The sequence below is a fragment of the Oxyura jamaicensis genome, chromosome 1 (genome assembly GCF_011077185.1).
Source record: "Oxyura jamaicensis isolate SHBP4307 breed ruddy duck chromosome 1, BPBGC_Ojam_1.0, whole genome shotgun sequence".
In the NCBI taxonomy this organism is placed as follows: Eukaryota; Metazoa; Chordata; class Aves; order Anseriformes; family Anatidae; genus Oxyura; species Oxyura jamaicensis.
Genome location: NC_048893.1, coordinates 180,525,455 through 180,549,843, shown reverse-complemented (window position 1 = coordinate 180,549,843; position 24,389 = coordinate 180,525,455). Strand labels below are relative to the sequence as shown.

Here is a 24,389-nt window from a genome sequence, read left to right as displayed (position 1 = left end):
ATTAAAAACGATAACAGGAATTTAATATTCTGTGTTTTAGATTTTGACAGAACAAGTGTGCACTCAAGTAGTTCATAAACCTCATCCAGAACCAGATTCTACAGTGAAAATACAAAATCCAAGTAAGTACTATATATTATGTTTGTACAATATACATATATTGCTTAGATTTTAATTTGTTTTTGAAAGAATATGGTTCAGGAGGCAAGAACACTTCATTAGCATATCTCAAGTGCATTTGAGTTTCAGTTACTACTTATATTCGTTGCTGTCAGCAACTTTAATTTATTTTTATACCAAATGCTGTTAAAATGTGTTATTGTAAGTAATTTATTCTTTCAAAGTGATTCTTAAGGTGGTCGCAACGCTGTTAAAAAACTCCACACCAAGTGCAGAGCTGATGGAAGTTCGACGGTTGTTCTTGTCTGATATGATAAAACTCTTTAGTAATAGCCGTGAAAACAGAAGGTATGTCACTACAAATAGTATTTTCTCATCCTTGACTTGTGGATAATAGCAATCTGTTATATTGTGTGTAGAGTTTTACACTGTATATTAAATGTATAAAAATGAATTTACTAGGTTTGTGGTTTCTTTTTTAATTTCGTAACTAGTAACTGGTTCTTCAGTTAAGAATATATTTCACATTTTTATGATCCTACAGTACTTTTAAGGTTTATTCCTACAGTCAGATTGATTTTAAAGTAGAAGCACCATGTTATTTTCCTCCTATTTTAACCCTCGTAACGTTAAAATAAGTAAGCTTGCTTTGGATATATTTTGACCTAATTATTTCACTTTAGATGTTTACTTCAGTGTTCAGTGTGGCAGGACTGGATGTTTTCTCTGGGATACATTAACCCTAAGAACTCTGAAGAGCAGAAGATTACAGAGATGGTTTACAACATTTTCCGCATTCTCTTGTATCATGCAATAAAATATGAATGGGGAGGCTGGAGAGTGTGGGTCGATACTCTTTCTATAGCTCATTCCAAGGTAAGAAATGAGCCATGGATGTTTTATTTTTTTATTTTTTTTTTTGGGGGGGGGGTTGTTTGTTTGTTTGTTTGTTTTGTTTTGTTTTTTAAAATCCTGGTAACTCTCCCAAAGGGACTAGTAATTGGGTAAGGTAATATTTAAAGTGATTTAGTGCCATCTGGTGGCTATTTTCATACATGTCAAGGTGGGATTTTTTGTCAAAAATTGCAGGTCCTCTTATGTGGAATAGTTTGTGAGCTGTATGTAATAATTTGTTAAGATTCTCATTAGATTTTGTGCAGATTCATGTAGTATATATTCATCCACATAATCTTGTCTTTTTTTTTTTTAAGGTCACATATGAGGCTCACAAGGAGTACCTAGCTAAAATGTATGAAGAGTATCAAAGGCAAGAGGAAGAAAACATAAAAAAGGGGAAAAAGGGTAATGTGAGCACTATCTCAGGTCTTTCGTCTCAGACAACAGGAGCAAAAGGTGGAATGGAAATCCGAGAGATAGAAGACCTTTCACAAAGCCAAAGTCCAGAAAGTGAAACGGATTATCCTGTCAGTACAGATACAAGGGACTTGCTCATGGCTACAAAGGTGTCTGATGATGTGCTTGGAAGTGCTGAGAGACCAGGAGGAGGAGTACATGTGGAAGTTCATGACCTTTTAGTTGATATAAAAGCTGAAAAGGTAGAAGCTACAGAAGTAAAACTTGATGATATGGATTTATCACCAGAGACACTGGTAACTGGAGAAAATGGTGCACTTGTAGAAGTTGAATCTCTTCTAGATAATGTATACAGTGCTGCAGTTGAGAAGCTACAAAACAATGTTCATGGAAGTGTAGGTATTATTAAGAAGAATGAGGAAAAAGATAATGGTCCATTAATAACTCTGGCTGATGAGAAAGATGAACCTTCTACTAACAGTACCTCATTTCTCTTTGATAAAATACCCAGTCAAGAGGAGAAACTTCTACCTGAACTTTCAAGTAACCATATTTCTATTCCAAATGTGCAAGACACTCAGATGCATCTGGGTGTAAATGATGATTTGGGATTGCTTGCACATATGGCAGGTAGTGTAGATATAACATGTGCTTCAAGTATAATAGAGGACAAGGAATTTAAGATTCATACAACTTCAGATGGAATGAGTAGCATTTCTGAGAGGGAGTTGGCTTCATCATCTAAAGGATTAGAATATGCTGAAATGACTGCCACAACTCTTGAGACAGAGTCTTCTGGTAGCAAAACTGTACCTAATGTTGATGCAGGAAGTATAATATCAGATACAGAAAGATCCGATGATGGTAAGGAAGCAGGAAAGGAGATACGGAAGATCCAGACAACTACCACAACCCAGGTAAGTTTCAAGTGCTGTAGCTATATATGTGTCTGATGTTATCACCGTTCTTTGTTTCTGAATACATTAATAGTTTGTGGTCTGAGTGATTTTTGAACTATATTTCCTTAATAATGTGAAAAGTTTCCATCTTCCAAGCCTACTTACTTTGAAAACTCCTTAACTTAATTTTTATGTCTGCATAGAAAATACCTCTTGCAATTGTGGATGCTCAACCTGGAGAAGATAAAGCTCCAGGGAGACCTTATAGCAGCCTTCCAGTACCTTAAGGGGGTCTACGGGAAAGGTGGGGAGGGACTGTTTGTCAGAAAGTGTAGTGATAAGACAAGGAATAATGACTTTAAAGTAAAAGACAGTAGATTTAGATTAGATATAAAGAAGAAGTTCTTTACTCAGAGAGTGGTGAAGCACTGGAACAGGTTGCCCAGAGAAGTTGTGGATGCCCCATCCCTGGAAGCGTTAAAAGTCAGGTTGGATGGGGCTTTGAGCCATCTGGTCTAGTGGAAGGTGTCCCCGGCAAAGGCAGGGGACTGGAATTAGATGATCTTTAAGGTCCGTTCCAACCCAAGCCATTTTATGGCTCCATGCTTTAATTTTAAAAACCTTAGCTAAGAGAATCTTTTATCCATTTCCCTTATTTCCTGTAGATAGATTAAGCAGTGCTCTTAGAATTCTGTTTTAAGCCTATTGTTAGCATGTATTCTAAGATTACAAATGAAATATCTCTATTTTATTATGAGATAAACATAAAAGTTGTTTAGAAAGAGAAGGAATAATTTAGGGATAATAGAAGAAAAACTGTGACTTGATTTCCAGACCAGAGATCATTATTGAAACAAGAGGTATCTACATTCTTCTCAGGGATTCTTTCTTGTCTAGGTATCTCTCCGAAAAATTCTAACTAGTGTTTTTGTAAAAGCCACAGTATTCTTAAAATGGGAAGTCCAAGATAGAAGTCTACTCTTTGAATTTGTGCTTTTGTATCCTGTGCATGCTCTGTATGCACAATGAAATCTAGGATCACTTTGAACTTCTACAGCACAGAATGAATTTACTCACTAGCATTGTTCATGGCCAATAGCTGGTAATCAAAGATTGCTTTTAAGGATGTTACTGGGGGAAAAAAATGACTAACTTAAAGATTTTATTATCTTACTATAATGTCCAGTATGTACACCAGTATTTATCTTCTAGGATTTTCAAGTCAAGTAGGCTACCTGAAATTATGGAAGAAGAGCCAGTACTTAAAAAAGTTGCTCTGCTTGATGCTGTGTAGTATGTGCCACATTGTAAAAAAAAAAAAAATTAGAGCTACACAAAAACTTACTCGTTGGTTATTCATACCAGAAGGTTCTGAAATCTCTCTCTTCTCAGTTTCTATTCTATGACAAGAACCTCTCTTTTGAAGAGAAGAGCAGATGAAACTCAAAACTTTGCATTCCCTAGACAGATATTATAAGAAAAATTTGGAGTTCTCCTGTTGCTTTTCAAACCTATGAAAAGCCTCATAACATCAGAGACAGAGTATCAAGTGTTGTATAGGGATTATTATATTTGAAATGATTGTATGTAATAAAGAATGAGCCCTGGAGATTCTTGATAGGAAGTACCTTATCTTAAGTCTTAAAATTAAAAATGTTATTACCATTCAAACTGACAAATGGGACAGAATGCAGGAGAGAAGAAAAAGGAGCAGACAATATTTATTTTGAAATGTGGGTTTTGTTTAAAGAGTAAAAAGCAAGAGAATACATTCAATTTCTATATACAGATATGCGCACGTAAACACAATGAATTAGTAAAATGCCTTTAATGAAAAAAATAATCTGACTTCATACTTGCTACTGTAGAACATCCTGTTAGTGTGACTTCATGACATTTCTGTCCTTTAACCTCTTTCCTTGATGAATTTCATGTGCAGTAGTTGATTTATAAACATAAAAATTCCTCATGAATTCCTAATGAACTTTTGTAAAATCATTACAGGATAAGAAAACCAAAATGTTTTCAAATGCTTCACTCTTAGCTTCCCAGAAAATTCCTAGGATATCATTTGGATCTGCGAATTATTTACAAACTGTATACTCTTCCAAAGTCCAACTCTAGAATTATTTATTTCCCTTGATTCTCCATATGTTACGTAAATTGCATTTCTTTCCCACTATTATTCTTGATAAAATACTATGAGCTAGTAGCCATAATATCTCTTTTAAATGATTTTCTTGAAAACAATTATAAACTGTGTAACCACCAAAATTGTTGTCATCTTCTAATCACTGCTTTATTTGTTTGGAAATTCCCTGTGAACTGTAAGGTCTCCATAGTTAAATCATTTATTTTTAAACAAAGTTAACAGTAATAAAAATAGATGAAAATATGTATTAAATATTGGAAGGGTTGGAACTAGTAATCTCTAAGGTCCCTTCCAACTCAAATGATTCTGTGATTCTCGCCAAGGATTATAATTTTCATGAGTAAAAAGCAGTAATATATTTAGCATGTTTGCAGTGAGGCTGGAGGCTCGAGTTGAGATTGCAGCATGTGTGGGCACTGTCACATTAGATTTGATTCCACTATCTTTGAGATCACTGAAAACACTTTTGGTTAGGTTTGGTTTGGTTCAGTTTGGTTAGGTTCGAAGATTGGCCACCCAAGTAGATATTTGGGTTTCATGGTGTTTTGTGCAATGCACATCAAAGCCTATTGTTGCAATTACAGAACTATTATCTAAATAAAAAGCTATCCTGTTCTGGTGCAGTTATGATAACATTATTGTAAATGACTTGACAACTGCATATAGTTGTACCAAAGTGGTATGCAAATGGAAATGATAACCTGTTTTTCTAAAAACAGATCTGCAATTACTTCTCTACCTTATCAGTAGACAGTAAGCATGTCTTACTCCTCAAAGTAAGCTCAGATGGACTGAAAGGAGGCAACAAAATGCCCAACAAAGTAGAGATGGGATCTCCTCCATATTTCAAAGGTTTAATGCCTTTGTCAGTAGTGAAAGCAAACACCAAAGCAAACACCAAAGGAAATATTATTCTTCTGTGATCTGAACTATGAAAGAATGAAAATAGAACTGAAAGCACACTGCAGAAAATAATTTAAAATATTCAAATCTCAATTAATTCCTGGAAAAAAAAATAATTATTATTCAAAGATACGTCTATTAATGTCTATATTTCTATTAATATATTGAAATTCTAAGGAATAGATCGGAATTGGAAGCCACAGCAATGATTTTGATACAAACAGGTCAAACTGAATGAAAGAAACCTGCCCTGCTCTCAGAAATCTGGCAATAGATCAGATCAAAATCAGACTAAAGATCTAAGAAGCTTTCCAATTTAACTCCAGTGCCATTTCCAGGGCCATTTCCATTTTTATGTTGTTAATACAAATAGTTCATAAATGTCTTTTTGCTTTTAAGGCAAAATTTAAAGCAGTATATAGAGTTCGGGAAATGAGTATGTGAGCAAAACAAGGACATTTTCTATTTTTCCAGTCTATAACTAATCTAATATCACTTTAAAATAAAACCAAGGAGCATACTTTGTATTTCTTCCTTTCAGAGATGTTGTACCATATAAATAATGTAATTGTTATGAATATTGGCCTCAAATTCGGTCTAAATTATTGTTCTTTATTATTTTTCCTTCACAGTTTTCTCCATCATAGTCTCCTTGTGTATCTTTTGCTTTTATCATTAATCACCAAGAGGAAACAGTCATGACTATGTAGATACTAAAAGGGTATAAAATTTTCATCTTCTACCTGATGGGAGAATCTAAAGAATATCCTAAGAATCCATAAAACTGTTAACCAATTAACAGTGTAACAACATTAGATCTGGGTGTGGATTTGATCCTTTAATGGTCCTGCTAAAAATACCAAATTAATAAATCGGTTTTAGAAGATGATGAACTGTACAGTGCAAGTACACTGATATCTTGAAGCCATCACTGTGTAGTTTGTCAGTTTGTTTAGTCAAATAAAATTGTGCTATCTATGCAAAAGAATAGTTGTTTCTTATATACAAAATCTTGTTACTGCTGACCTTGTACATATTGCATTTGGTCTTTTCTGTAATATTTCAAGTGAATAACCCAAATGTAAAATATCAGTGAATAGCTGGAAGGAAGGCAAGCCATAGCACCTCAGTGCTGATTGATTTGGAGTAGCTTCTTTACTGAGTGATAGTGCCTGCACTGGAATCTCTCTCTCTCCAGTTGTTTGTGCTTGAGTCCATTCTTTCCTTTGTGCTTGAGACCATCCTAGATGGGCTCTGGCCCATCCTTTCTGAAAGTCTGTGAACCATTCAAAAACACATTACAGAAACTTAACATGATTTTTGAACTTCTTGTTAATGTAGGCAGTACAGGGTCGATCTGTCACCCAGCAAGATCGGGATTTACGTGTTGACTTGGGATTTCGAGGAATGCCAATGACAGAAGAGCAGCGACGACAGTTTAGTCCAGGTCCACGCACAACTATGTTTCGTATTCCAGAGTTTAAATGGTCTCCCATGCACCAGCGGCTCCTGACAGACTTGCTTTTTGCACTAGAAACAGATGTACATGTTTGGAGAAGGTAGATGATTACTTCTTATTTAAATCCTGTTTTACATATATGTCAACAAGGAAAAATTAGATGTGTTGTAGAGGGAATGTTACTGAGATAATGGGAAGAGAGAGAGTTGGTGTAAGCTGAAGTGCCCTATCATATCTTGTACCTTTTCTTTTTTCCCTTTCCCAGCTTGTAACAGCTGTGTACTGGGGGCCAAATTTCTGTTTTCTTCAGAGACTGTATAATTCATATGTACCTGACCAAACTGAGTTCTGTCTCAGCTTATGTTTAGTGTTAGAATCTGTGCTCATGTTTCACACCTGAGGAAGACTTGTGTGTGTGTTAATTGCCATTTTTTTCAATTGTTCTAATTAAGAGAGCTTCTCTACCTGCAAACTATATTAAAAAACAAACAAACAACAACAAAAAAAAACCTCTGTCCAATAATTTTTTCTAAAGAATCACCTATTCTAATTGATAATTGTATTTTGCATATCAGCTTCTGGTTGTAGTTAATCTTGGTGGTTAGATTACCGCTAACGACAGCAATATGATCTCCTAGCTTTTTGCACTCTTTAACAGAGATACTCACTAGCTTCTTGTTATCAGTACCTTTAGGTATAATTGACATTATCTAATCTCATTTCTAGAACACAATAACTCATTTTCAGAAAACTTTAACTTAGTTGTGTTAAATAACTAATTTATATTGCATTTACTTTCCAGTTTGGGGAACTGTTCTATGATAGTCAATAGGCAATTTAAATATATATTCTAAGGAGAAATATTTTCTTTTGTCTTTTATGCTTATGTGACACTTTGAGATTAAAATTTTAGCTTGCATATTTTCAGTTGAAGACTTGAATTTTTGTTGGCTGCCTGGCAACAAGGTTGTTTTGGGAAAAGGAACATAATAATAGGCCAACTATTCCTCAATATTTTCACATCACTTTTTGTATTCTGGGGGCGTGCCTGTTTCATGGGACAATTTCTTACCAGTTTATAGTTGCTGAGATTTCAGGCAATGTTATTAGCATATCTGCTCACAAAGCTTTGGCTAATGGTAAAGCTAATATTAGTTAATATTAGGTCAAAGTATCACCAGATCATCAAGTTTCTACTTTAAAACACCATCAGAAGGTTTCCTTGACCAATACCACTCTAACAGATTAGTTTGCAGGAATGACAATTGAAAAAAATCATGACAAAATGCACCTAAGTTCATTAGGTGTTATCAGGGCTACTTCACATGACACTGGTACTATATGGTGAACTCTGTTAATCAACTGAATAATAAGAAACAATCCCATTGCTTTCAGTAGAACTGCCTCTGAAGAGAAGGACTGAATGATGGGAATAACAGGTTTTGAGCCATTGTTCTCAACTGTATATCTGAAACTGATCTGAAACTATTTTTCAAAGGTGTGAAATTAGCAGTCAATTAGTACATCAGATTAGTCTGTTTATATTTTTAGACAATTTACATGAAAAGTTATGTAGACAAGGATCTACTTTATATCACAGAAACATTCGTGTCTGTTTGCAAAGAATAAATTTACCTAAACTTTCACTGTAACTGTTTGGTTTTAATCCATCCTTTCTTTCCTGCTCTTGCAGTCACTCCACGAAGTCTGTGATGGACTTTGTCAATAGCAATGAAAATATTATTTTTGTACACAACACAATACACCTCATTTCCCAGATGGTAGACAATATTATTATTGCTTGTGGAGGAATTTTACCATTGCTGTCAGCAGCCACATCCCCAACTGTAAGTACAATATTTCCACCTAGTGGTCATATTAAAAATTGTTGTTAATAATACAAACTAGTTTGCAGCTGACTTTATTTCTTTAGGGATTCTTGTCCCCTATCCACTAATTCCTTCGAAAAGTTGAAGTTTATAATTGAAACTGTTAAGCTTCAATATTCAGAGTGTTTATAGTAATTTTTATTTGAAATGTTAATTTTATTAATAGATTAGTACTTAGTAAGAATAGTAATATTTCATCTGTATTTAATATTTCATTTGAAAGAGAAGACCATTATTACCATGTTTATGAATTCTGACTACTATGAGAAAATTCCGTGCCTTATGATGGCCACTCACTGATATTCATAAACCTGTGTTGCTTGGCCACCAGCTATTTGCATGCCAAATTATAAAGTCATCCCCTCGCTACACTCTGTTTACTTCTTCCTTCAATAGGTACTGATCTTGTTACCTTTCTTTTCTTTTTTTAATCTGTTCTTATTGATATTCTTATCTACTCTTATGTTCTTAATGAGTTGTAAGTTCTTAGGTGAGAAGCAGGTAGATTAGCCTAATAGCTCAGACAGGTTGAGTAGCCTAATAGAATGCTTCGTGAAAGAAGGGAGAAATATTTCGTGTGTTATATTATTGTCAAGAGTAAGTAATACAGTATTTGAATGTAATGCCTTGTCTGTGCGTATAATATCTGTAACTATCTCTTTCAAAATAAAAAATATATATATTTCGGACATCCCATAAGCATTTGTAGCTAGTACTGATCTTTGAAAGGGGAGAAAAAGAAGCACAGAAGAGACAAAGAAGTTCCTCTGAAGTGGTTATTAAGTACTGAGCGCTGCAAATGTAACTTTGCAACATAAGCTCACTCTCTTACCATTCATCAACTGAAATTACTTTGCCTCTCTTATTACTTGTAGGTAGTTAACAAAATACTGTTTTGCACTATTTTATTTGAAAGATATGAAAGCATTGACTGGTAATTGGCTAAAATATGATTTTCAGACAGGCAATGCTATTTATGCACTATTTTCTCTGTTTACTAGGAAATTATTTATTATTAGCAAAAACACAGGACTCACAGAAAAGATTTGAGATTGTAGTCACAAGAATGACATTAAGATTGCTGAATAAGAGGTTTTGCTTGTTACATTTTAAAGAATGTTGACATGTATGAGAGTGTGCAAGAACCCATCTTGAGATAAAGGTTGTACTTTAGAAAAAAGGACATCGGGAGATATTTTTAGAAAGAAATCTTTAGGCATCATTTGAAAATGAAGATTTTTTTTTTCCTTTTTTTTTGTCTTTTATACAAAAAAAAATACAAAATAGACACAGTGTGAATTAAACTTTTATTCCATTGAACAGTATTATTGTTTTTGTTTTTTTGTCGTCGTTTGTGACACTGTGAATCCCTCCTACAGGATAACAATTTTGCAATTCACTATTTCCTTTATTTATTCTGAATAATGTGTCTCTGTGTGTGTATACATATATTTGATACAGTTTTATAAGTTATATATTCATTTGTTAAAATACTGTTGTGTTCATACTACCTTGCAACAAATAGTAGTGATTTTCATACATCAATACAGAAGACTACATTTTCAAATTTGTGTATTATACATACATTTCTCCACTACATGGGGACTCCGTATATTACTTAAATGCTCAAATACGCCATCTGTTTAGGATGATAAAATTAAGTTATGAAATACACTCATTCACTTAAAGATCAATAGCTGTTTTTAAACTGAATTAATCCTACTCTGAGGACAGGAGAACAGAGCAGAGCAGAGGAGAGGAGATGAGATGAGGATTTATTCATCACCGTAAGAGACACAAATAGGCCAGCACATCCTTCCTCTTTGAGAAAATATTCTCCTTTAATATTGTTCTGGATGACAGTTACAAAGGGATTGGATACCCTGTTGGACCTCTTCTGAATATCCATCATATGATGAATTTAAAGTTTCATACTGCTTCTCAGACCTCTAATACTTTTGCATCCTAGAATTGCTGTGGAGAAAGTGGCTGTTGTGGTGGTTAGGAATGCATTTCTTCTAAGACCTGAAAAGGCAAGGTAGTTTAGTGCTTACAGTCACTTACAAAAGACTCTATCTCACTTTCCTCCTCCCATGAGCTGCTAATTGGAAGAGAGAAGTCTGAAACTAGAAGATTTATATAACCTCTCCACTGAATAAAAATACTTACAACAGGCCTAATTTTCTAACATTTTCTACCTAAGTAACCATCAACAGAGGAAAGAGATAGAAATACTCTTTCTCCCTCACCTGTTCTAAGAAGGACAAAATGTCTGAGGTTGGAAGTTGACCTCTGGTCAAAGGCTGAACTCTGGAGGTCATCTGGTCCAATCCCCCTGGTCAAGCAGGGACACCAAGAGCAGATTGTCCAGGACCCTGTACAGATGCTTTTGAAGTTCTCCAAGCAGGGAGACCCCACATCCTGCCTGAGCAAGCCTGTGCTCCCTCACTTGCACAGTATAGCAAGTTTCCTGATGTTCAGAGGCAACCCCCTGTCTGTCAGTTTGTGCCTGTTGCCTCCTGTCCTGGCACTGCATGCCAATGAAGAGTCTGGCTCTGTCCTCATTGCACTCTCTGTATTTATAGTAGACGTTGATGAGATCACCCCTGAGTCTTCTTTTCTCCAAGCTGAACAGTCCCAACTCTCTCAGCCTTTCCTTATAGGAATGATGCTCCATTGCCTTCATTATCTTCATGGCACTTTATTGGGTTCTCTGCAGTATGTCCATGCCTCTGTGGAGGAGCCCAGAACTGCACATGACTCAAAATATTACCATTCAGGGAATATCTTCCTGCATTAGCAGTCCCAGTTCTTGGGCCATATGCAAGAATTACAATGCTGAAATAATACAGAATATTTGTGCATTACACGACTCTATCCCAAGATTTTCCACATGCAAGTGACTTTTAGTCAAGAGATTTTTAGTTGAGCAAAAATTTGTATTATTAAAGAAACCACTTCAAAATAAGCATGTCTTCACATTCTGGGAGAAGTCAGTTTTAATTACTCATATTTATTCATATTTAAAAATTATTACCATAAATGGTAAGGCAACAAAATTATCTTAGACCATTGAGGAAAATATTTGATTTATGAGCTACATGACAAAATACTGACTGTATATCTTGTGAGGAAAAATAAACAAACAAACAAACAAACAATAATTGATGTAACTAACTGAAGCATAAGAGGTTCTGTCTGAACACCAGGAAACACTTCTTTACTGTGTGGGTGACCAAGCACTGGCACAGGTTACCCAGAGAGGTGGTGGAGTCTCCCTTCTTGGAGATCTTCAAAAGCCACCTGGACGTGCTCCTGAACAACCTGCTCTGGATGTCGCTGCTTGAGCAGGGGTTGGACCACATGATCTCTAGAGGCCTTTTCCAACCTCAATGGTTCTGTGATTCTGTAATATAAACTGGGCATGCTATTAGAAGTCCAGTCAAACTATATTGCAATGCTATTATGAAACATAATAGTTCATGCTACGTGAACTGCCATACTGGGGCAGTCCAGGGGCCTGATTGGTATGCTATTCTGCCTCCAATAGTGACTGTAGCTTACAGAAAAACTACAAAAGTCTGAGCAAGCATATTGATCGCTCTAATACTCTATTTCAGCATTTAGGATTTTAACAGCTAGAGAGGGTATCCAGACTGTCATGTTTAATAACAACTGAGAAATTTATCCTTCTAGAGTTTATCTAATCTGTTTTGAAGCTACTTAGTCTTTTAGCTTCTGTAATATCCTATGGCACCAAGTCTGACAAAGTAATACAAAGTAATTATATAACCTTTGAAGCACTTCTTGTCTTTGTTTTTTAAGCCTGCTTAAAAAGTATAAAGAGACTATATGCCTTACAATTTCTGCTATGAAAGGAGTGCTTAATCGCCTCTTTATTCATCTCTGTATCATTTAAGACTTTGTAGGCTTGAGTCATATATCCTGGTGTGTCTGTTTGAATCCATAGAGTCTTCATCTTGTTTAGTCTGTCAGTCTTTGGAAGCCTCTGATCCTCCATATCTCTATTCTGTGGAACTTTCCTGTTTGAACTGGGGTGTGAAAAACTCTCCCATTTTGTAGATCCTGTGGAATACGTATATTCAGTTTATCAACAAGAAGGAGCTCATTTTACTTTATTTCTTTCTTCCTTGCCCTTATAAGAGGATGATAAACCATGATGAAATTCAAGAAGGGATTAGGGTAAATTTAGGTATCTGCTTGAAGTATTTGCATGTGAACTAGATGTCTAACCAATGGGGTTAAAAAAACAAAAGCAAATGATTTAGCTATCCCTGAAGTGGATCTGTCCACATCTTGTGGATGGGCAACCATATCTCTGTAAGCTCCACTGACTGTGATGATGGTTAACCTGGAGCTGAATCCCACCTCTTTTTATGAGATAGCTTACTTATTTTCTAACAGAGAAAATGACAGAAAGAAACATGTAGTGCCTTCACAAGATCACATGTAATAATACTCCAATTCAGCTCCATATCAGTTCCTCAACTTCCATATGTCAATCTGAGCTCAAGTTATGCCTTATCCTGGACTGCTTAGTCTTTAACTGTGCTGACTCCCTTCTCAACAATCTGGTATAGAGTTAGTTGTCATTTCATATCTCATTGCCTCTTTATTATTATTTTTTTAAGGCATTTCACCTTTATCTCAGTGGAATAGACACTGTATATTCGATGCTTAAATTAATTAAGGTTATAAACAAAAAATAACGAAGAGCTAAGTTTAGAAAAATTACTGTCAGGATATTGGAGGATTTTTTTTTATTATTATTATTTTTAATTATTTTTTTTGGCTCTGTGTAACATCTTCTGTGTTGTGTTCCTTACCTTGCTTCAAGATCAGTACTGTCACAGTTTCTTTATAAAGATTATTTGTGCAATTTTCCGCTACAGAAAACTTTTTTCTTTACATAGTTAGGATTTGTACTGAAATGGCAATGCTACTAACTTGGGTGGAAGATTGCTTTATGATTCCGTGTCTGCTGCAGAACAGGCAATCTTAATCCAGGGATTTCTTTACTGTTGAATGCTTGAAATTGAAATATATCTTCTGACTTGCCTTTTTTTTCTGTCCAGATGAGGGTAATCTGAATAGTGATATGAATAGGGGCCATTATATATGAATAGGAAAAATAAAAGAAAAAAAATATTATACATATAGGCAGATGTGAAAACAGAGAGATGCAAATCTGTGACTGACTCAAGAGTAGAGAGAAGTTTATACATTTGTATGGGAAGTGTACTGCAATTCACTGTAATCTATTCCCACATTTCAGTATTTCCCTTACTTCCAATTACCGCCACCCCTATATCAGGGTCTGTGCAAGGGTTGGCTTCAAATGATGTTGTTTTTAAAGGGACGTGAATTGTACATGTGAACTAAAGTGAAATGAAAGCAAATATTAAAAAAAAAAATGTACAATCGTTTCTTTAGAGTATAAAATGGAGTGTGTTCCACTGTTGATTCTTGCCTATTAAACTGGGGGTTAAACTGCCAATATTTTAGAGAGATGATGGAATATAATACTGATTTCCTGTTTCTTTGTTTCTTGTTTGGGAGGGTGGTTTTTGAGGTTTATTTTTAATAACAGCTATAGGGAAGATCATCTTGAAAGGGTGTGCAAGTGTTAAATACACATAATTGGGAGCTATAAGAAAGAAGGTTTGCAGAAGATGCTTTCTCTTAATAGCAGTTCATTTCAGGATAAAATATTTTGTGTACAGTCTAGGAATTTGAAGTCATCGTTGCTTACCACAGGGATAGTAGCTGTGACAAGGACATTGATTAATGGAAAAGAAATGCGTTTGAGGAGTTGAAATGATTGTGACCATTGAGAGAAAATTTCCAGACCCCTTGAAATTAGTTTTCCACTTCTACAAGTTCTAGAATTTTTAATCACTCTTAATTAATTTAAAACAGAAGCTTCTCAATTGTGATGTAAGAACTGCTGGTGTTATATGGACATCTGTCTACAAAACTCAAACATTTAAAGACAGCATTATTGGGTCTATGGATTAAAAACCAAGATTATATATTTTTCTGTGTGTTCTCTGTATAGTGTTAGCATTATGATGTGTGTGACTCATGTATGCAATAGTGCAGTGTGGTCTATAAGAATTCTGAGAATCAACAGTGGTACATTGATCCAAAAATTGTGAGCTAGCAATCTAGAGAAAATAGCAACAGGTTAATTCACAAGGTGCATCCAGCTACAGAAGAGGAAGGTATATTTAAGAGGTTGAGTGTGATACTTTCTGTTCCAAGAGGAAATAAATTAATAAATTTATTAACAAATAAATAAACAAATAAATTAATTTGTTTCAACTTGTTCTTCTTTCTGCCAGATAAGATTTTTTCCACTATTTAAATGACAAAAATATTGCCTAATATATATATATATATATATAACCAGTGAAAACTTAAGGATTTCCTAGCCTATATTGATAAGAAAGTGCTTCTAACCCAAACTGAAACGTAAAAAAAATTACACAGTAGTTTAGTTGTACTCATAGGAATTTGAAGACTAACTCTGTCCCTGGAGCTTGGTAAATCTTTAATTTTTTTTCTGTGGTTGAAAAACATTCATGTATCCAGCATGATACTGGTTTAAGTTGAAGAAAATACACCCACATGTAATATATACAAAGAACTATCTTGTGTTGCTTCAAAGGAAGGAGCATTATGCATGAAGAAACAGTTTACTTTTTGTGATTTATATTTATTTTGTCAAAGCATTTTAAGTCTACTTGCTTCCTCATACAAAGATTAACTACATGTCAGTTGAATGGTTTATTGTAAAATGCTCATTTTATTTCTATATAATCAGTGAAAACATTACTTTGGTTTACATTGCTTCATAAAATTTCTCTATGTACTGTATAAAATATGTGCATTGGTTTGGAAGAATCAGTGTTTACATGAACTCTCTAATAATACAAGATTTATGCTGCTTCTTCTTTGTAAGTAGCTGTCTCTAGGTGTCTTCATTTTCAAATGTTCATGCTGAGCTGAAATGCTATGTTGTTCTAATTATAAATTAAACAAATGTATAATTCCAAGATACTAATTTGTTTAAATTTTACATTGTATTTTTAGTTAACTTAAATTATTTTCTTTTTCTTTTATTGTTGTGATCTGTTGTCTGTTTTGTCTGTTGCATGTCCAGGGTTCTAAGGTTAGTATTGCTCCTGTAAGTTTCAGTTTTTGCATTTTCAAAAATTTCTTGGTTTTGATCATTTAGTATTTTGACTTTTTTATTATTATTTTCCTATATCACATAGTAGGATGAGATTAGGAATATAGTGGCTATATTAACTTAGTAGGATGAGATTAGGAATATAGTGGCTATATTAACTTCTCCTAACATGTTTTCCCTTCAGTAACTTAATGCATTGTCAACTATGATGCTTACTGTATGCTAGAAAACAAATGTAGGTAGGTCCATGAGCTAAGTTATAAATGTTGTCCTCAGTAGAAAAAAATCTTTAGGCCCTGAACTTTTAATTGTATGGGAGACGTGTTACTGCTCTTAAAAGTGCACATAATAGACATGAAATGTTATTAAATTCCCTTTTTTAAGGCTTTTTAAGCTATACCAATCTAAAATATTGCTAATACCTGAAGACAGCTTGATCAACAGTGGAACTTATTTTAAATGTTATTAGAATATTGATGTGCTGTTTTAATAAGGAATACTTACTGATAATACGTTTTGCTTTAAAAAGACCTCCAGTGCTTAATTTTATTAAAAATATTATATATATATATATATATATGTATATATATATAATTAGATATATAATTTTAGGGATATTTTTTAAAAAGATTTTTTCAATTCAAAATTTTCAAAAATCCTGGTAAAATACACTAAAGTGTATATTTTATAAAATGAATTAATCACATAACTTGCAATATATAGCAAGAGATATACTAAGAAGGTTTTAAGACCATGACTGATGCAATACTATTGAAGTTTGAGAAAAATCAACAGCAGGCAGTCAGTAGGCAGCTAGCAAACCTGATGTTATTTGAAGCATGAGTTCAAACTTCAAGTTTCTGTAACCACATATGATATTTTCTAGAAGACTGTTATGGCTATAGATTTTTTAAAATTTATTTTCTTTGGATGAGTGCTTTTAAAAAAGGATGTTCCAGTCTCTTACAAAAAACAGAAATGTATTTTTCCAGAATGTAGGAACACAGCACACACTAAGAAGGGAAGACCTGACTAAAGAACAGATGCCAGAAACAGTTATCATTTTACCATTTGTCTGATTTCATTGGGCAGATCAGACAGATGACAGCCCTTCCCAAATCACTCCTATAACCAACATGTTACATCCTTAAGAAAAATTAAATGAAGTGTTATCTATCATTGTGATGACACATGCCACATTATATCCTACATGTTTAAGAACAGTTTTGTGCTTAATACTGTTTGACACAATTTGCATTCCTCATATGTAATAGTCTAAGCTATTCTTAAAACTAACTCTTCAGGAAGGATACTAATTTTTTTGAAATACAGAAATAAAGGATTTAAATTTTTCCTTTTTTTTTTTTTTTTTTTTAAAGTTCCTGAAATGTCCCTAACAGTACAAAAATTGTTGTACATTTTTCATAGATAATTCTAAGCAAGTGAATAAAAAGTAGCATATGTGACAAAAGTAATGTTTATTAAAAGTGACTGAACTCTGTGTTCCAAGATCTGTGCTCTGAAATCTTATTGACATTCAATAAGAATCAGCCACCTGTACACAATTTTAAAGTTATTGTTTAAGCATATAAATGTCGACACAGTCAAGACAATTTTCAATCAAATTTCAGTCCAATTTTCAATTTTGCCTAGCTCCAGAGGTAGAAGTAAGGTTTAGGTGTTTAAGTAGACTTTTTGTTAATTAATGTTTGCTCACTCATCTGCACTGTTAGACACCCAAATGCTTTTGAAAATATGATTCTAGACACCTTGGTGAAAAGATTTTTAGATTTCAGAAATAAGGAGCTCATTCAGCATTCTTCTTTAGATTCCCATTAAGCACTACATTACAGCACAGCACTAAATCAGAAAATAAATGGTCATTCTCTGAGAAATGTAAGTTGCATGCCATATAACTTGTCACATTTTTACTTCCTCCTTGTTGCTGCTGTGAGGGAGTAAACATACTTTCTTCTGATTTACAGGAGAATTTATGCAGTGCTACCAATACAATAGTAAGAATTCCCAGGGAGAACCAATTCACGGAAGCAGGGCAAAACTGTCCAGTTTTTCCCAATCTTACTTGTTTATCTAAAGGAATGTAAAAGCTAAGCAGACTTTAATTAATGTTACCTGTCAATTTTGTTAGCCTATGGAAGAATGCAAGACTATGTTCTACCGTTACATACTTTACATTGTTTTACTATCTGACCACACTTTGTCTTTATGTAATTGCTGATACCTTTCCCATTTATATTAGACTTTTTATCATCTATTAAAACATGTAAACATAAATAATTTTCTCACTCTTTATGCTGTCTTACTTTGAATTTGGATCACAATGTATATTAATGGTAATAATATGAGATATTTTTTAATAACTTTTCAATGTATTTATCATTAAGTGTAACAATTTAGATTTGTATGTGTATATGCTGCTGTCATTATATTTCGGTTGTGTTCAAGCTGTTTAATTCAATTATCTCCTTTTAAAGACTGAATTGGAAAATATTGAAGTGACACAAGGAATGTCAGCAGAGACAGCAGTAACTTTTCTCAGCCGTCTGATGGCAATGGTTGATGTGCTAGTATTTGCCAGTTCTCTAAATTTTAGTGAGATTGAAGCTGAAAAAAACATGTCTTCTGGAGGTCTAATGCGACAGTGCCTGAGGCTTGGTAAGTTTGCAGACAGCACGTATTAAATAATTACTTACAGATCAGTGAGCTCAAGCTAGATCAAATAGTGACACATGTAGGAAAGGTCCTTGTACCGACTGTGATATGATGAAATAATAGTATGCTATTGCTGATTTGATGCTGTTTTAAGGTTGATTCAATAAAGACACAAAAAATAATAAAAAGGCATGTTGCAAATTGTTAATTCCTCTGTAAAAGTTGTATACATTTTTGAGAAGTAAAAATATTAAATAAAAGTAAATGAATAGAGGAAAAATGTTTTTCCTAAAAACTGTTTTGCTACATGCCTACTGCAAGTTTCCTTATCCAAGTCTCTGTAGATCTGAAAGACTATTTTCAGTCCATGTAAGATTAAAAGCTTGGGATGTGTGTACAGACTGCAGAGCTTAATATAAATATTGCAACAGTCTAGCACCTTTCTTCACTATTTACCACTTGCTATATCTTCTTACAATGATGCTGTTTCTTTAATGTTGTATCCCACATACTTTTTCATCTTTCAAATGTTGAATAATTTTTAGACTCTGATTTTTGTCCAGTTATTATTCATACCACTCATCAGATCATTGATAATTATACTGCTACTGGTATAATGCTTGTGGTTTATTATAATTGATTAATTTTCATCGAATTCTCAATTAACTCCTCCTATTCCTCTGTTGTAGCTGTGCATAACTGCACTCAGATTTAAAGTGTTGATAACTGATCAATAACATATGAGAGCTCCAGTTCAAGGACTAATAATTTTCAAATTTTAATACAGTGAAATAGCAGTTATAGAAAACATTAGGTTGTTCAGCTAAAAGAATGAAATAAGTCACCATTAATGCTTTTCTAGTACCAATGGAGTCTAATGTGGTAACTATTGCCATTACTATTTGGACATGGTTATTGATATATACAGACTGCTAATTGATATTCTAAAAATAATTATGAGAAAATAACTCGTTTAATTTTCATGACTTTTTTAGTTTGTTGTGTGGCTGTCAGAAACTGTTTAGAGTGTCGGCAAAGGCAGAGAGAGAGAGTGAACAAGACTTCGTTAATCAGCAGTAAAGCTCAGGATGCTCTCCAGGGTGTAACTGCAGTAGCAGCAACCAAGGTAATTCAGTCTTCAGTTACCAACAGCACTGACAAGACTGTACTATTGCTTCTATGATCAGAAAGCAATTGTATCTGCCTTCTCAAGCAAAAGCTTGTGCAAAAACTTAATGCAGTGGTATACTGGAGCAGTTTTAAAGAACTTTACCACTCCTGCTTTGTTTTGAAGTTCCCTTCTTCACACCTGTATAGCATTATTATTATTATTATTATTATTATTATTATTATTATTATTATTATTATTATACCTGCATAGCTTCTTTAATTTCTCAAGGCAACTTCAGTTTGGCTGAAGTCCTGTAATCACATCTGTCAGTGAAATATCTGAGTCCCAGCAACCTTTGCATGTACAATTGAGATCAGTATTTTCTTTCCTACTGAATTAAGCCTATTTAATATACAATTACAACATCATCAACTCATTGCTCTTTTTTTTTTTTTTTTTTTTTTGAACTTGTTAACAGCTTTGAGTCCTTAAATTAAAATCCTGAAGAATTTAGTATAGCCTGTGACATAACTAAAATATGACGTTTTAGCTAACAACAGATTCCTGTTTTTTGGTACTATATTTTCATTAGGAACTTTAGTGTTTTTTGTTCTCTAATGCCTCTTCCAGATAGCATTTACAAACTCAGCTACCTTCACACAATTATTTTATTAAATCTCACAAAAGGCATTATATTTTCCACTTTATCACATTCAATGCAAAGCAAATCAGTATAACGATACTTTTAGGTGTTTAGGCATAATTTGTAATACATTGTCATTTTTTAAACAAAGCATAGCCTGTATGCCTTTGTAATAATAGGAATTATACTGTGAATAGTCTGTAATAATTCTCAGTAAAATTAAAAGAAAATGATTTTTGAAAATATTTCTGCCCATGGTTTTTAAATTTAACATGTATTAGACAATTTATTGTACTGCTATGAAACAACTATAATCTGAAATCAACTTTTGTGTGCATATTATTATTTAACTATGCAAAAAGATACAGTTGTTCTGATGTAGTGGGATGATGTAATAATTTATATCTAAATATTCAGGACAGTAATTCAAACTTTGTTTTTTGTAGAAGCCTTGTCTGAGTGAAAAGAACAATGTTAGTATAATGAAAGTACATTGTATAATGAAAGTACATTGTTAGTAGAAGAGCATCTAAGATTAACAGTGATATCTAAAAAATGTATCAAATTAAGGTTCTAACACAAATGCTTTAAATTTCCCAAGATATTTGTGGAAAAAAAAAATCTCATGACTGTTTTATTTGTAGACTCCCCTTGAAAATGTCCCTGGAAATCTTTCTCCTATAAAAGACCCTGATCGGCTTCTTCAGGATGTTGATATTAATCGTCTACGAGCAGTTGTTTTTCGTGATGTGGTGAGTAATATGTGCTGTAATTCTACAAAACCACCACTTTCATTTTCAAAGAAATTTTGGTTGTTCTAGAATTTAAAATATCCTACATGTGTCACACTATATATATTATCAGCAAACCATCTGCTCATGGCTTTGTAACTGCTAGCCACTTCCTGCACTTTAAAATTACAGAATCATAGAATGGTTTAGGTTGGAAGGGACCTTAAAGATCATCTAATTCCTGCCATGGGCAGGGACACCTTCCACTAGACCAGGTTGCTCAAAGCCCTATCCAACCTGGCCTTGAATTCTTCCAGGGATGGGGCATACACAGCTTCTCTGGGCACCCTGTTTCAGTGCCTCATCATCCTCCGAGGAAATAATTTCTTCCTATGTCCAGTCTAAACCCCCTCTCTTTTAGTCTAAAGCCTTTCCCCCCTTGTCCTATCACTATACCCCATGACAAATAGTCTCTCCCCAGTTTTTTTGTAGGCCTCCCTTTAGGTACTGGAAGGCTGCTGTAAGGTCTCCCTGGAGCCTTCTCTTCTCCAGGTTGAACAACCCCATCTCCCTCAGCCTGTCTCCATAGGAGAGGTGCTCCAGCCTTCTGATCATCCTCGTGGCCCTCCTCTGGACTCACTCTAACAGGTCCCTGTCCTTCGTGTGCTGGGGATCCCCGAGCTGAATGTAATGCTCCAGGTGGGGTCTCAATGGAACAGAAGGGAGGAGAACCACCTCCCTCACCCTGCTGGCCACACTGCTTTAGATGCAGCCCAGGATATGGTTGGCTTTCTGGGCTGCAAGCACACATTGCCAGCTCATGTTGAGCTTTTCAACAACCAACACCCCCAGGTCCTTCTCCTCAGGGCTGCTTTCAATCTATTCTCTACCCATATTTGTGCTTGATCATATCGATAAACTATTTGCGATTAGTGCATAATTTTGTTTTACAGTCAGACTTGATCATATGTTAGCCAAATACTCACAACCAGAATAAATCAGTTGTGTCCTGAATTAAAACTGTATTAATAAAAGTGTCAGTTATTTGTCCAACCATTGTAGGTGGAAGAATTATTATATTTATTGCAGAGATGCAACAAATTGATTTTAAAAAAAAAAAAAAAGGCAATTTTTACTTTTGATAAATATGTGTATAATATATATATAAGTATATATATAAAGGTTTTTCACGTCTGCAACTTGTTTTACTGTAAAACTATTTTGCAATATCATTTTTGAAAGCAGTGCAATAGGAATTATTACTATATATATGTAAATAGATATTTTATGTTTAAACTTCTCCAGCCTAGGTTTGAGTGGATTGAAGTAGAAACTGAATGTAGGAATAGTTTTAAGTGAAGAAAGTACAATGAGAAACAAAATCATTTATCTGTTAGAGTGACCTGATCTGGTCATCTTTAAAGGCCAAGACTGAAACTGGTTGATGATCTTCTCTCACCTACTCTTTCCTTAGGTAGATGAGAAGAGACTAGTGGAAGCAGATTCTGAAATTTCTATGAAAGAACTTTCTATGAAATAAATTTCTATGAAAGAGGATTTACAGTTATTTTAAGTGTTGCAGTGACATGCAACCAAATTAAACACACAGAGAAATATGGAAAGCAAGCCCTGGATTTGTGATAGAAAATGGGGACCTGTGGAATTGAGACAAGTTGAAACTACTATAGGAGCAAATAGAGGCTGAAGTTGTAATTCTACCATGCTTGGTTTTATGCCACAGTAATAATAAAAGAGATTTCCGTTGAAATACAGCAAACTAGGCTCAATCAGGGCCATATCCAAGCAATTGGTAGTGGCCACAGAACAGCAGACTACACTGGCTGGGAGGAAAATAAAGGCAGCAAAGTTGTTCTGGTCCTGGTATTTACTTAGAGCCCTAGAAAATGAGTGTTTCTGCTAATAATCCTGTTGAAGAAGTCAGAACATATGAACTGGGATTTATTGCTGGAAAGAAAACAATGGTCATAAACCTTCTGCTTTTATGTGTTGCCACAAGTTGTTAGGACCTGCTTATCATCCAGTGTTAGAAAAAAAACATCAGCAAGTTTAGTATTCCCTCTCAGTAGTATTCCCCCCTTAACTTCCTACAGCAGGACCTTTTGGATTCTCATCTCTGGGGCATCAAAAAAGTAAGTTGCCATTACTGCTAGGAAGAATTGAAAGCACTCTCAGAGCAGAATCAAGCCTCTACTCTGCAATGCCCATGGACTTTGCAGGATTGGAGATTTGTGTAGTTTCCAAATTCCCTTTAAGATTAAGAACTTAATAAATGTTGTGTACGTACTACTTCAGTGAAAATCCATTAAATCTTCTAGTTAATCCCTAATGTTAACAGATGTAACATTTCAGAAGGGCATTATTTATAAAGATTTGGGATGATATTGATTGAAAATTCCATGGAAATGTCCAGTATTATAGATCTGTTCCTTTCTCTCTAATACAGGATGACAGCAAACAGGCTCAGTTCTTAGCTTTGGCAGTAGTCTACTTTATTTCAGTTCTGATGGTCTCCAAATACCGTGATATTCTAGAACCACAACGAGAAACTGCAAGATCTGGGAGCCAGGCAGGTAGAAATATCAGACAAGAAATAAATTCACCAACAAGCACAGGTACCTTTGTTTTCTTTAAATGTTATTTTTCATTTTCATATGTAGATTTTTTAAAACTGTAATTATCTAGGTACAAAGTACTTTTAGTGAGCAGTTTAAAATTTGAACAGGAAATTACATGGTACCTTCTTTCTCTAAAACATTTTAATGTACATTGGCAGATTTCACTTATTCTGTGCATTTGCTTATAGGGTATATCTATTTCTCATTTTTGTATTGCTTTTTATGCTTTTGTTTCTTTGATTTGAATATAATTGAAAAGAAACAGGGTGTCTGATGTGGCTAAAGCTGTAAAGTACAAGACAGTTGATCAGCACAATTTTCTTAGGCTATTATTTGTTAGTAAGAGCAGATATCTTTATACAATGAAACATAAACAGCAAACACAGCCCTTTGCCCATGTAAACTCTTTTAGTTTAAATGAGGAGGTTTGTGAAAAGGTGGTGGTGGAGGACTCCTTTTTGGAGTCCTGCTGTGTTGGTGCCTACATTCAAAAGCCTAAGGAAAGATTATAAGGAAAAGGAAGCATTTCTGTTGCCTTCTTTGAACTGCTTGTGATTATTATTATTATTTTTTTAAAAGTAGTAGTATTTTTCGCTGGCATGTGTTCAGCCTGAGAGGGAGGGAGTCTGTTAGCTGTCAGAGC

General features: G+C 34.3%; 1 protein-coding gene and 1 long non-coding RNA gene across 2 annotated transcripts in view; one reads left to right on the top strand and one right to left on the bottom strand.

The window, feature by feature from the left end:
- Window positions 1-24,389, top strand: part of NBEA (neurobeachin) — a 527,091-nt gene that overhangs the window by 164,970 nt on the left and 337,732 nt on the right. Inside the window, exons 19-29 of the mRNA XM_035337838.1 lie at window positions 41-122; window positions 345-468; window positions 804-996; window positions 1,332-2,351; window positions 6,730-6,947; window positions 8,541-8,694; window positions 15,923-15,931; window positions 18,448-18,628; window positions 19,621-19,751; window positions 21,024-21,131; window positions 23,575-23,743. Of these exons, the coding sequence (XP_035193729.1) occupies window positions 41-122; window positions 345-468; window positions 804-996; window positions 1,332-2,351; window positions 6,730-6,947; window positions 8,541-8,694; window positions 15,923-15,931; window positions 18,448-18,628; window positions 19,621-19,751; window positions 21,024-21,131; window positions 23,575-23,743 (2,389 nt within the window). The remainder of the gene's footprint in view (window positions 1-40; window positions 123-344; window positions 469-803; window positions 997-1,331; window positions 2,352-6,729; window positions 6,948-8,540; window positions 8,695-15,922; window positions 15,932-18,447; window positions 18,629-19,620; window positions 19,752-21,023; window positions 21,132-23,574; window positions 23,744-24,389) is intronic.
- Window positions 10,027-15,030, bottom strand: LOC118165985. The gene is made up of 2 exons (XR_004750301.1): window positions 13,705-15,030; window positions 10,027-10,761 (listed from the first exon to the last, which is right to left on the bottom strand). It is a non-coding gene; the product is annotated as an uncharacterized LOC118165985 (long non-coding RNA).